Source organism: Hesperophylax consimilis, chromosome 7, assembly GCF_061612785.1.
Source record: "Hesperophylax consimilis isolate HC1 chromosome 7, BYU_Hcon_1.0, whole genome shotgun sequence".
Taxonomy (NCBI): Eukaryota; Metazoa; Arthropoda; class Insecta; order Trichoptera; family Limnephilidae; genus Hesperophylax; species Hesperophylax consimilis.
Genome location: NC_142842.1, coordinates 12,085,833 through 12,099,193, shown reverse-complemented (window position 1 = coordinate 12,099,193; position 13,361 = coordinate 12,085,833). Strand labels below are relative to the sequence as shown.

The window sequence follows — 13,361 nt, the reverse complement described above, 5'->3', positions numbered from 1 at the left end:
CAACAGTTTTGGTACATATTATTTTCAACATGCTCTAATCATACCAAATACACAGGTTTCCAATTCAATTATTCTAGTACTCATAAAAAAGGTTAGATAAGTAGTTATATTTTTATTATACATTTAAAATGTTGAGAATACATGCTAGATTTACAGTAAAAACGTTATTCTACAGACTTATTGGCAATTTAACAATACATACATTCAAAGTGGACTCGGTGACAATACTTAGCTCTCTTGTATATACAAGTGATTCCAGTTCAGCCAAGTACCACCCATCTTTAATAATGTAGTCTATAGAATCTCGTATTAGTTTTATTAAAGATTGTGGATTAAGACTAGCATTAAAAAAACTAATGGTGCGCCTACACATCTTGATGGAAGCGAAAAAATCTGGAGGACTGGTTAAAACTTCTGTTCTCGATTTGTTGTAGGACAATATACATATATAACACCGTGATTCCCAAAGAAAGGTGCTGGGAGCTAGAAAAAAACTAGTGACTGTTCGTTTAATAATGATTAATCACACAAATTGCATGGATCATTAACTGAAATTTATGTGCGTGGTTTTGTTTATGGAAAATTTCATTCTAATCTTGGCGCCATTAGATTTACAAAGTTGAGTGAGGGCAACAGAGTTAACACGAATTTACAGAACCAAAGGGGAAAAGTACATGTATACTAAATTAAGGACCACTGATCTAATATAAGAACGAGATGAATATACTCATGAGATTAGAAGAATAAGAAGAACTATGTAATTATTTGAGATTTAATTTATATCAAAACCAATGTAACATTTATGTCCACACAACATTCAAATAAAATACAAGCGATTTTCTACGCTTTCATATCAATGAGATAAAATACATACACATTAGCAAGAACGGTATACCAACTGAATGGTTTAAACATCAATTTGCCTGGCTATAAAGAAAAACTATTGCAGATGCATGCCACCTGTAAAAATGAGTTGTACTTTGTGTATAAAATGATCAGGGAAAACACAGCGTCTAAGAAAGCAGCTGGAAATTTACAACTATTTTAATGTTCACATCGAAGATATAAAAATACAAGTTAAAGTACAATAATAGTAATTATAGGTAAGAACGAGAACAGGAATGGTGAATATTTGCTTTGTTAAGATATGTCTATTCGCACTCAACAAACTTGCTCAAATATTGCTTTAATGCGGAGATCGGTGAATCATTGTACCAACCTTATAAACGTAATAGTATAATACAAACCGAGAGAGGACTCAAAGAAGCCACTACAAAGAAAATATTATATCAATTATATGGTTAAATTATAACTACAACATGTAGAATATGTTAGCAAGTTTTGCATCAATTCATTTTGATTATTAGAAGCATTTTCACATAATTATTTGTGTTTATTCCATTCCCGACTAGAATTGTACGATTCAAATGGTCCTACACACTTACTTGAACATAATGAAAGATGATTTTAAAGCACTCAATGAAAAAGTGAGATAAACATGAGTTGATCTATACATTATTTTAAGGTTCGCTAAAGACACCTATATTATATTACAAATAATGTTATGAAACATATTCAAAACAGCAAGTTTGACATGAAGATTAAACTTACGCACTTATTTAAACATTAATATTCTGTCTACGAAATAATTTATTACAAATCAGCAGCTTATTCGTAAAAAATATATTGTTAAGGCTTATAAATTGCAGGTGAATCATAATAAAGTATAATATTGCTCCACCAATGTCCATCAGTTTATGTCGATTTGTAAAAGCATAAAAGAAATCTCAGTCTCTTTATTATTTGAGGATGGTAAAAATTAATACACCACCTTCAAAACGTTTGGAAAATCACTGATTCGAAAGTGCAATCAAGAAACAATTCACTGAAGCAGGAGATTAGACTTAACAAGAGGTGACTGACTATGCATAAAGTATTTAACACTCGGCAAAAACAATCACATGTTGGACAAAAATATCGGTCTATAAAGAGGCTGAATAAAAACATATACTTTACAGGCATTGATATAGATTCCTAAAATAGCGCCTGTGGTACTTGGTGACGTTATAAAATCAGGCACACTATTAAGTATGCCACAATTGGGTGGCCCTTGACATATGACGCAGTTTAAAGGTTTCAGACCATCCACAACACTTTTACAGTTATTTTTGTAACCGCAAATGCCATTATCCACATGCCTGCTCCACAATCTAGAGGTAAGACTTTCATCGAGATGAAAGATTGCGATTGCTACCTCTTCACTTTCGCAGTTGTTTGTATTATTATTGGCTGTGTGGCGACTAGGTTCGCAGTTACCAGTACTCCTTCGTTGGCGATAGTTTGCCTCGCACTCTTCGAGTCGGGTATATAAAACCGAAATGGGAAAAATCGCAAGCATCAACTGCACTCTCACGCTCCCTCGAGTAGTCTCACCGAGACTGTAGAGCAGGCATAACAGTAACCTACATCAATGCTTACGGGAAACAGAAAGAAAAATCTCAGAGTCTGTATTTGGCAACTCCCTAAGCGGCTATGAACTAACTAGCAGGATAGAATCCAAATGAGAAATGTGTGAAGTTGCGGTGAGTGATGTGGGATTGATGGATGGCCTAGGAGCAGCAGGCACGGCCACCCGAGGTATTGCGCGCGGCGCCCCCCTGCACGAGCAACTTGTCCTGGGTGTCACCAGCCTCGCGGCCTGCCGTCTTCTCCAGGATGGCCTCCGCCAACTGACAGAAAGCCAGGTTGATGTTTGTATCATTTTTCGCCGAGGTCTCCATGAACGCTATTCCATATTCCTGACTTATCTGCAAACCAAACAAAATTTGTGGAAAAAGGCAAAGGATAAATTAAAGCCTTCCCCTTCTTCTGGTGATCACTCCTATCTGGTGATCACTCCTATCACTGGCTATCATCGGGGCAATCTTCACCCTGAGGGGTACGGCTTGCAACAACTCTGTGGACCTGCACTTGTTCCAATCAGATAGATTATTAATATGTAATGCATCATATTGCTCTAGCAGGAATGACGAAACTCTGAAGGGCAGATGTGGAGTAACTTCCAGACTGTGCTGCTAAACAGCCAGTTTTGTAATGTTAAAAGTCTGACGGTGTTCTACCCGTAACTAACGTATGATTAAACTAAGACAAAATGATGATTTTTTAGCCAAAAATAATTATAAAATTCAAACAATATTATGGCATTCAAATAACATTGATACTATGCATTAAATATTCTTTCCGTTGTGCTTAAGAAACTAAAACATTATGCTTCAACTTATGCATAACATAATAAAATATCTAGTATGACAACAAAATCTCATTTAATTAAATAACTATGTCTGTCTTCATAAATTAAGTAGGATTAATAGCAGTACGGTAGAACTAAAACAGTTTTGTTTATTTTCCACTCCTTAGTTTTATGTAAATTATCATTTGAACATGTATGTATATTGTACATTAGGGAATCAGATACAAATTGCGAATAATTCTGATAACTTATGTGCAAATGACAAGTTAACTAGATCCTAACCCAACCACTAGAATTTAATGTTGGAGAGATGAACGCCCTCGGTGACTCAGTGTTGCCAACACTCGAGATATGAATGTAAATGGGTAATATGCATAGACATATGAATATTAGTAGACCTGCCCTAAGTGATTAAAAGCGTATTATCCCCACTCCCCATACCGGTTCCATTGGAGCCGGCTGGGCTCGCGTATGGCCTCAAGTGAAATTTGAAAATGTGACGTCATCATTCTTGTGCGAACTATGGTCGAGGCATCATCGGTTCATTTTACGAAATAACACGGCAAAATGTTGACTTGTGATATGAAAACTTGTAAAAATAGATGTGAAAAAGAGAATAAACCCAATTGTCGTATTACATTCCATAAGTAAGCATTATTTTACTTTATTTTAAGCTTATTCACACCGTATTATATGGATCAGTTTTAGAAACATATACTATCACATCACAATGTAGCGATTCTCAAGTGTGCTCATCGTTGTTTACTGGGGTACTTAAGTTCCCTGCGAGCACTTAGGCCATAGGCCCATTGTACTATTTACTGGGGTAAGTAAATTATGAAACATTTGTAAAAGAGTCTTAACTAAATACTCTGAAACTAACTACGACTCTGCAAACAGAAGAAATTTACTTTGCCGAATTTGGACTTCGCAAATTAGTTCATAACGTGGCGAGTAATTTGCGCTCCCATGTAAAAATGTCTATTCATTCAAAAGCAGATTTTACTTTTAAGAACTAAATGGTGATATTATAATGCGAGATGCCTATTTACTGTCAGATTGATTTATTGACGAATCACAGTCAGCTTAACCCCCTTCGTTCTTCAACAGTTGATTTTACCCCTCGCCATTATCTTCTCGTCTATTAATTCCTATGTCTGTGGTAATATGTAATCAAATTATTTTTAAATAAAAATAATACTTACTGCTTCTCCCCTTGCTTTACTGACTACCCGTCGGTCTTCCATGTCACATTTATTTCCCAGAATCATTCTCTCAACATCTTCATTTGCATGCTAAAAAGAAAAAAATACAAATTTAATTTTAAAACATGTCCCAACCCTTATAAGCTTTGCCACGGTTAAATACCCCTTCCTCGAAGAATGACAAACTTAGTCTTTGAGATGGGTTTATAATACAGGTCAAAACCTTTTTACAGCCTTCCAAAAGCCATAAAGCAAAAGCATATTTGCAAAAGTACAGTATATTTTCAAAATACGAGTAGGTATTACTTATTAAAAAATAAAGATTTTGCTTTCATGCTTCTCAATTTCTTCTTCAAAACAATCAATGCATTATAACTATCATCACCTGGTTCAAAGCTACCAAGAAAAATATCAGTAAATTGTCTCTCTTATTATCACTACCTTGTGTGTACTGTACGTCTACGTACCACTTGTAAAATCGCACTTGTCATAAATAACTAGCTTGCGGGATTATTTTGGTTTTCGGCTGTTAAATTTTACTTGACACAAACCAGTGATGCACAATCCGCAGCCCCATTCTTGCGGTGCATGTCAATTTCATACGGCCCATTTGGCTATAGAGAAAAATATTAATTTTTGGGGTAATTCTCAAAAACCCTGGGCTGAGAACATTTTTTTATAGAGTTTTGGTTAATTTCCTAAATGGAACCAAATTTGCAGAAGCCTGTTTGAAAAATAGACGAAGCGGCCCCTCTGCTGAAAAAGTTGTGCATCGCCATCATAAATTTACCCCGTGCAGGGAAGTAGGTACTCGTAATGAGGTACCTTCATAAACATATTTATTGGTTTTTAAAACAAAATTGATGATGAGTTGTAATACAAAAGATGTAAAAAGGGAACAAATTTGCGAAGCTCAAATTTCACATGACTTTAACAGATTTTATGACAATTTTACATTGTGCCCGATGGATAGCAATGATTCACATAGCTTAATCTTACACAGGTAGTGCCATAAAATTATGAATTCCTCCCTAACGGGATAGGAAATTCATGAATAATTCCCAACTATTTTTTCAGACCTAATGACCCACTCACGTATTCAGAAATTATTTGCTCGGTATATCAGTGAAGCAACCTCGTTATAACAGTTAACAATTATATGAAGATAAGCCTTAACTAAAATATCGTTTTGTAATTGTTCATTACAGCCAAGATCATTATAATCAAGTTCGACTGTGTTGTGAAATACAATTTTTCTTACTAATTCGTATGATTTTTTTTTGCATACATCTAAATAAACCTTCAAAAACAAAAAATGACACAAATAAACCCGTGACAAAGAAGTTATATTTAATTAAATTTTTTTTTTTTTCTATTGATTTAATTAAAATAGTTAAAACTGGAAGTAAGAATACATAAATGGGTTAACCAATGTTCAGAAAGAAAGAATATAAAGGATTATTGAAAAGATTAATGAAATTTATTACCTCGTCTATATTTCGTAACCATTTGACTATATTCTCAAAGCTCTTTTCATCCGTAATATCGTAGACCAGCATGATGCCCATGGCTCCCCTGTAGTAGGAGGTGGTGATGGTGTGGAACCTCTCCTGGCCGGCTGTGTCCCATATTTGTAACTTTATTTTCTTACCGCGAAGTTCAATTGTCTTTATCTTAAAATCTATTCCTAAAATAAAAATAAGTAAAAAATGGGTGATTAGGATGTTTAACCTGGCAACACAATATTTGAGTGTTGTAAGTAATAAAAACATTTATTTTAATTATTTATGCCATGTAGAAATATATCAAGTCTGAATTTCAATGTAAAAGAAAAAGTATGTAGAAATTCATTATAGTCGGAAATGATATTGAAAGAAAAACGACATATATGTAACTAATAAAGAAAATTTTGTGGGTAGGTATTATTATATTTAGTGTTAATCGAAAAGTTTAACATTACTCTTCTAAAAAAGTAAAAAAAGAGTAGATTATAAACAAAAATGTTCTTGGTTGGTAGAAGTTAATTTTTATTAAATGTGTTCAATGATAAGTTATCAGTTATTTTAATATTAGTTAGTTTACTCATGATTTAGGAAAAACCTTGCACAGAGGAAGTGAATATGAGAGATAGTAGTACAATAATTATCTGAACAGGAATTATATAGGAAACAAGAAATAATATTCATTGACATTCATGCACTGGACCGTGAGATAAAAAACTGTGTAAAATAGGGTTAACAAGAAGTAGGTATAATAAAGTCAGTGGATCTAGTTTTTTTTTTTTTACCAAACACCCCTCTTCTTCTAACATTACTTTATCAATGGTTATTTGTTTGTATATCGGAGGCAATTAAAAAAAAAACTCAGGCAATATTTAAACTGTGACAAATAAACGCATTTGCATGTTTACCAGTTCAAATCAATGATACACTACACAATATTGAACCATTAGTCACAATGTTGTGAGGACAAAGAGAAGAGTAAATCAAGAAGTACACAGAAACACACAATTTCTGCAAACAAAAGAAGGGTGCATGCACATGTACATATTGTGTAGACATTGTTTATATTACGTATTTTTAAATGATAACAGGCTTACTTTCGGTTGACAAAAACTTTTAGCAGACTTATTTGATACACTCAAATAAAAGAAATATTTTTTAATAAACATTTTATCAAACCTTACATTTGTAGATGCGTAACATGAATAATAAACGTTAGCGATTCGTTTGTTATTCACATAATTTATTTTTTTAAATTACAGTAACCTAAAAAATTATAATTGATGGTAATGAACTTGAGCAAAATATTTTGACAATTATTTTTTAATGCACAAAGAACATGCTAGAAATGCGTCGGTCTATATAAGAGTACTAATATAAAAAGGTTAATTATAAATATCAAGTTATTTACATACAGTCCAGAGTCTAGAAACAATAAAGCGTTGGTAATTTACTGAGGGTAGCCATTGATCTAAAAAAATGCAAAAAAAACAAAGAACGTACAAATAAGTAATTTTGAAGTAAACTTTTGCAAAGCGAGTAATGTTAAAGAAAACGGCTCCAGACAATAACTGTCAACATGATACAAGGAGAACATTGATTGAAAGAAACCCACCCCTATTAGACTAGTCAAGGTGACGACTTACCTATTGTGGAAATAAAAGTAGTTGTAAATGCATCATCGGAAAATCTAAAGAGAATGCATGTTTTTCCAACTCCAGAGTCTCCAATCAACAGCAATTTGAAAAGAAGATCGTATGTTTTTTTCGCCATTTTAAGATATTATCTTTTCTGATTGCAAATTGCTATTCACTTCAAGACATTCGCGTTTGACGTTATAAATGGTGTTGCCACAACCGTCGAAAACACTTATTTTTTCCCCAATGGCATTGATGGTGTATCATTAGAGTAAATATAACAAGAATGGCGAAATACAAACAAACCGACGCATGACATCGAATTGTATTATTTTTAATTCTTATATATTTTTTATTTATTCTTTTTTACTCTCGTACGTTGAGTTTTCATAGATGATAAGTGCCAGTGTCCCAGTATGCATGCCAGTCTTAATATATAACATATTTTACCACCATCCCAACATAATTAGTTATTTCTTATTGGGTGAGGCAAAATTCAACAACTTCATCATATTATTTTTCAATTTATAAAAAAAATAGTTTACTATAAATAAGTTCAGCTCTGTAACTATTACTACGCGTGACAGCTGTTTAGCCTTATGAAGGCATTATCAAACTGTGGTTAGGCGACTTACAGACAAAATTTATATTATTTTAATGTATGTATGTAGGTACTTATAGTGAAAACAAAATAATAATATTTGGCTATTTTACATAGCGCCGTTTTCGTGAGAAATTACCCCCAGGGCGCTTTTATTGTTGATTTCCGAGTAAAATGTCGTAAATTATCAATTACCCTTAAAATTTTCCCGACTTATTAAATGCAAATTGTTCAACCAAATTAGAAATTCTGATTTAAATTTCTTTTTGAAACTCTAGTAACAAATTACCCATCCAGTATGGACATGGGGGTCATCCTTTACAGAAACCGTTTGTGCATAGGTAAATTAGTTAGATTAAAAGATTTTATCTGTCAGGAGAGCACATAATGATTTAAGACTTTCTTTAAAAAATATCTGGATATATCTAGCTTGAGGATCAGCCACTCCCCAAACTCCTGCAGTGGATCCTATAGAAAAAAAAATTATTTAAAGTTTACGGCGCATACTTACATAATGTTTCCAATTACTCTTTCAAAACACACTCCCCGCTTAAGAAACAGCAATAAAAAGATTCCAATTTGGTTTAGCAGTGTTTTGATGCACCAACTCAGAGAAAAAGAAAAGTTTAGAAAGAAATGGAAAAAATACAAAAATCATTGTGACTATGGCAGTTTTTCCATCTTGCGGGCTAGAGTAAAAGTACCCATACGTACCTGCCTTAAAGCCTATGTAGATTCAATAGAAAATTCTCTCCCTAACAGTATCAAAAATCTCCCTCATTAATTCGAAAAGAGTTTCTAATTCTCTCCCCAAAATCATGCATCTCCATGACAAATCAGCAACAAATGGTGAAGAAACATGCAAACTCTTATCTACTTACTTCTCTTTTCTGTATTTAGCTCACAATCTAAATCTATCAGTGACTCTAAACATTCTTCCCCACTCTATAATTATCCACTGTCGCATATCAAAATAACTCTAGAAGAGGTCAAGACGAAGTTGAACACTCTCAATATCAATAAGGGTTCCGGTCCAGATGGAATCCCTCCACTATTTATTCGAAATTGTGCAGAACAACTTGCAGTACCATTACACAAATTTTCGTCAAAAGTCTGAACGATGGGGTATTTCCAGATCTGTGGAAGATTGCCGACGTCATTCCGATCCATAAGTCTGGTAGTAAAAATGATGTAACAAATTACCGTCCTATCAGCCTTTTATCTTGTTTTGGCAAAATATTCCAGTACATTGTATATAAAACCATATTTAACCATGTAACACATATACTTAGCCCTTTTCAACATGGCTTTGTATCTATACGATCCACGAACACTAATTTACTCGAGTATATGGACTACTGTGTAAAACGATGAATAAAAAAACACAAGTAGATGCGGTATATACCGATTTCAGTAGGGCCTTCGAGAAAGCTAGTCACCCTATCTTAATGAATAAACTGGATAAAATCGGAATTTACGTAAATCTGCTTCGTTGGTTAGAATCATATTTATCACATAGAAGTCAATTAGTTACTGTTAACGGTTTTAACTCTTCATCACACCTTGGACCCTTGCTTTTCTTAAATTTTATTCACGACCTTACATGTAAACTCCGCTGTAACTTTTCTCTGCATGCTGACGACCTCAAGATATATAAAGCAATTAAATATATGGAAGATTGTGAACTCTTACAACAAGACCTTAACACTTTATCTGCTTGGTGTGTTGACAACAAAATGGAACTGAATATAGCTAAGTGCAAAGTTATAAATTTCACTAAGAACACCAACAAAACCCCATATTCATATAGCATATGTGGTCACAATCTGGAAACAGTTGAATCTATCAAAGATTTAGGAATTATATTCGACAACAAACTAACGTTCAACCAACACATTGAATACATTGTAAGTAAATCAAATAAATTACTCGGTTTTATTGTAAGATCAACTAAACTGTTCAAGAATTCTAATAGCCTAATAATTCTATTCAATTCGTTAATCCACAGTTATCTTGAGTATGGGTCAATAGTCTGGAATCCACATTATATCACACAGGTATCTAGACTTGAATCTGTCCAAAGAAAATTTACACGGATTTTGTCTTATCGATCAGGTGTCTACCATCTACTAGACGGTTACGAACAAAGACTTACATATTTCATATTAGAGAGTCTAGTTAAAAGACGAAACATAAATGACCGCTTAATGCTTTACAAAATTGTGAATAATCAAGTAGATAGTAACTAAGTCCATCAAATCAAGTTAAACGCCAGGCCCAAATTCACTAGAAACATTAACATGTTTTGGACCGAAATTTTTGCCAATAACACTGGATATTTTAATCATATGTCTAGAATGTCCTGTTTGTGCCTCAAATAAAATAAAAAATCCGATTTATTTATTTAATTAATATTATCTAACCGACTCCCAAACTCTTACTCAACCATCCACCTCTGCCAAACTCCATTGCACTACTCAACTTTCTCAATTTCACACACAAAATGCAAACATTCCAAAAATAAGGCAAATATTATTAAAGAGGATAATAAAAAAGCAACTAGATAAAATTTATAATATTATTAATGTTTCATGGAATTTACGTACATCGTTACATACATTTTTCTGTCAGTAGTATTATTTTTTAAAAAGACAGATTTGTCTTTCTAATACACAAATGTAAATAAAAAATGCTATACATATATAACATAAAAATCTGTCTGGGCAGTTGGGGGTATTGTCGCTGCAGACATCGTGGTTGCCTGTGTAAAAAAAGGGCAGTTTGTACATTCGTTAGTTCATTTTTGATCCATGCACTATTTGTTGGTTCATCTTTAGCCGCGTGCATAATTAAGTTTGTGAATCTGTACTATGCTTGTTTATACGCAGTACATTTAAAAATAAATTACATCAATGCTTAATTGAACTTGACCACGAAAAAACAAAACTGCAATGAATTGAGGAAGTTAACAAAAAATATGACCAGAAGTGTACAAATCGAGGGCTTAAAAGTCAAAAAACTTTATCTTTAAAAAAAAATACCAATAATTCGAGCTCGACTTAATCCTTCAAATTATTTGAATGTTTTTTTGTAGATAACATAGTTTGACTTTAAGCCCTCGAAATATAATATGTATGTGGATTAGTAAAAAAAATATTTTATTTAAACAGATACTTTGTGATGTGACATTATAATCCATATAAATAAAAATGTAAAATGTTCATTTGTTCAAAATCTTGACACAACGTTGCAATCAAATACGCAACAAGCGCTATTGTTTCTCTATCTGCACAGACAACGCGAACTGTACGCGTGACGGGGAACAGTTAGTTTAAAATAAAACAATAACTTTGTAAACACCACTTTTAGTTTTTTTACTTATTTTACTTAATGCCGACTGGGTTTCGCTACAACCCGGTCGGCATTAAGTATAAAAAATAAAAGTGGTGTTTACTAAGTTATTGTTTTATTTAAAAAAAATAAAATTCCATCATAATAAAACAATTGAAGCATTGGTTGGAAAAAAGGCGTTATCGGCCGAATGCTGTTTATTCTGATATTCACGATATGATACAATGAAACGATAGACAATTCCCTGCTTTACCGCCTGACAAAAATTCATTTCAATCTAACATACACAGATGTCTCTGTGCGCATTTAAATAGACAAGTAAGTATCGAATGCCGTTCTTCTGACCACCCGGTCCACTGCAAAACTTCTGTTGGGCAGACTGCAGCTGACTTATCATTTCTTTTTGTGTTTCAAATTTGCGTACTTTTAATTTGGTTAATGTTTATTTGTGTATGTTGTATGTACACTTCTTTATTTTTCATTCTAATAAAATAACATTATTGTTATTACTTACAACTTACACTGTTTTTACTTACAACTTCATTAAATTTGTTCAATGGGTGGAAATAGGGTTATACATAGTACCCATGTGCAATAAAATGCATTTTCAATTATCCAACATAATTATTATGTATTATGTTAATGATGAGTGTAAACAAAGGTATAGGCTTACGATACTAAGTGTAGTCATATTACAGTGTATCATTTACAAAATGTGAAATTAGAGTCCGAGTCGATGTGGTGTTTTACGGGGAGTGGATGATCCAGGAGTGGCAATTTCTTCTTTGATGGGTAAATCTTGATCATTGATGCGTTTCTCTTCTGCTATTTGTTTTTCCGCCTCCTGCATCTGAATCTCCATCTCCTGCAGGTGCACAGCGGCTTGCTTCCTCTTATCTCGGCCAGATCTGATAGAATACAAATATTTAGGTTATAAGATTACATATTTAAGCAGCATTGCATCCCCTGTGCATTGGTGCACGTACGCTAAACTCGACGGACACGAGCAGAACACCTGTTCACAGTAGATGTAGCCTTTTCAAGACCCGCATTATAAAATACTTCCTGCACCCCCACCTTAAACCACCTCACAACTCTGCCCATCCGGATAGCGATACAGTGATATTGTAGTAGGTATGTTATCGTTATGTGGAATTAGAGGATTTAAAATGCAATATCTGAGAGATTGCGGATGTTTTAAAAGACGGAATCAAATTCTGGCCGTTCAGGCAAAAGTCACCAACCCACATGCACTAGTTTAGAGATATCTGAATTTGAATTTTAGAGAAATAATCTTATTTGATAACTCTTCATTTTTTTCTGTTATTACGAAGGGAGATAAAACTTGGAAATGTTTGTGGTTCGGTGACTTTTGCCTCAACACTAATAACCTCAACAGAAATATGGAATAAAAACCACATTCATTTAAGTTTGTCTCTTTTTTGGAATGCTACCACGGACGTGCCCTGACTTTTTTTATGAATATTTAAAAAAGTAAATATTTTTGTTATTTTAACATTCTTAACATCTAAGATGACATGGAAGATATTTAGACTACTAGAACTGTGAACAGTTGACCTCACATAAAAAAATGTATATTTCTAGTTTTCTCTTATTTAATAAATCAAAACCAGATTTGTATGCAGGTACTTAACCACGCAGAACATTAGAACGTCAAAAGACGTAAATATGATAATAGCGGTCAAGACATTAGAACGTCTTTTCACGTAAACGCGCGAGATTTTACAAAAATCGATTTATTTCCATCACTAGTATACGGATTGCCATGATTTAAAAAACAGAGTATCGATAATG

General features: G+C 33.3%; 2 protein-coding genes across 5 annotated transcripts in view; both read right to left on the bottom strand.

Moving 5' to 3' along the window:
- Window positions 1–6: 6 nt before the first annotated feature.
- On the bottom strand, window positions 7–7,803 carry Rab10 (RAS oncogene family member Rab10). Its single transcript, XM_089633216.1, has 4 exons — window positions 7,604–7,803; window positions 5,943–6,142; window positions 4,456–4,545; window positions 7–2,807 (listed from the first exon to the last, which is right to left on the bottom strand). The coding sequence occupies exons 1-4, from the start codon at window positions 7,728–7,730 to the stop codon at window positions 2,610–2,612; spliced, it is 615 nt and encodes a 204-aa protein (XP_089489342.1). The 5' UTR covers window positions 7,731–7,803; the 3' UTR covers window positions 7–2,609.
- A 2,984-nt stretch (window positions 7,804–10,787) lies between these two features.
- Window positions 10,788–13,361, bottom strand: part of Prp16 (ATP-dependent RNA helicase l(1)G0007) — a 204,964-nt gene continuing 202,390 nt past the window's right edge. For all 4 annotated transcript variants that reach the window (XM_089633211.1, XM_089633213.1, XM_089633214.1 and 1 more), the window contains one exon: window positions 10,788–12,454. In XM_089633211.1, coding sequence (XP_089489337.1) covers window positions 12,268–12,454 — 187 coding nt within the window. In that variant the 3' untranslated portion in view covers window positions 10,788–12,267. The remainder of the gene's footprint in view (window positions 12,455–13,361) is intronic.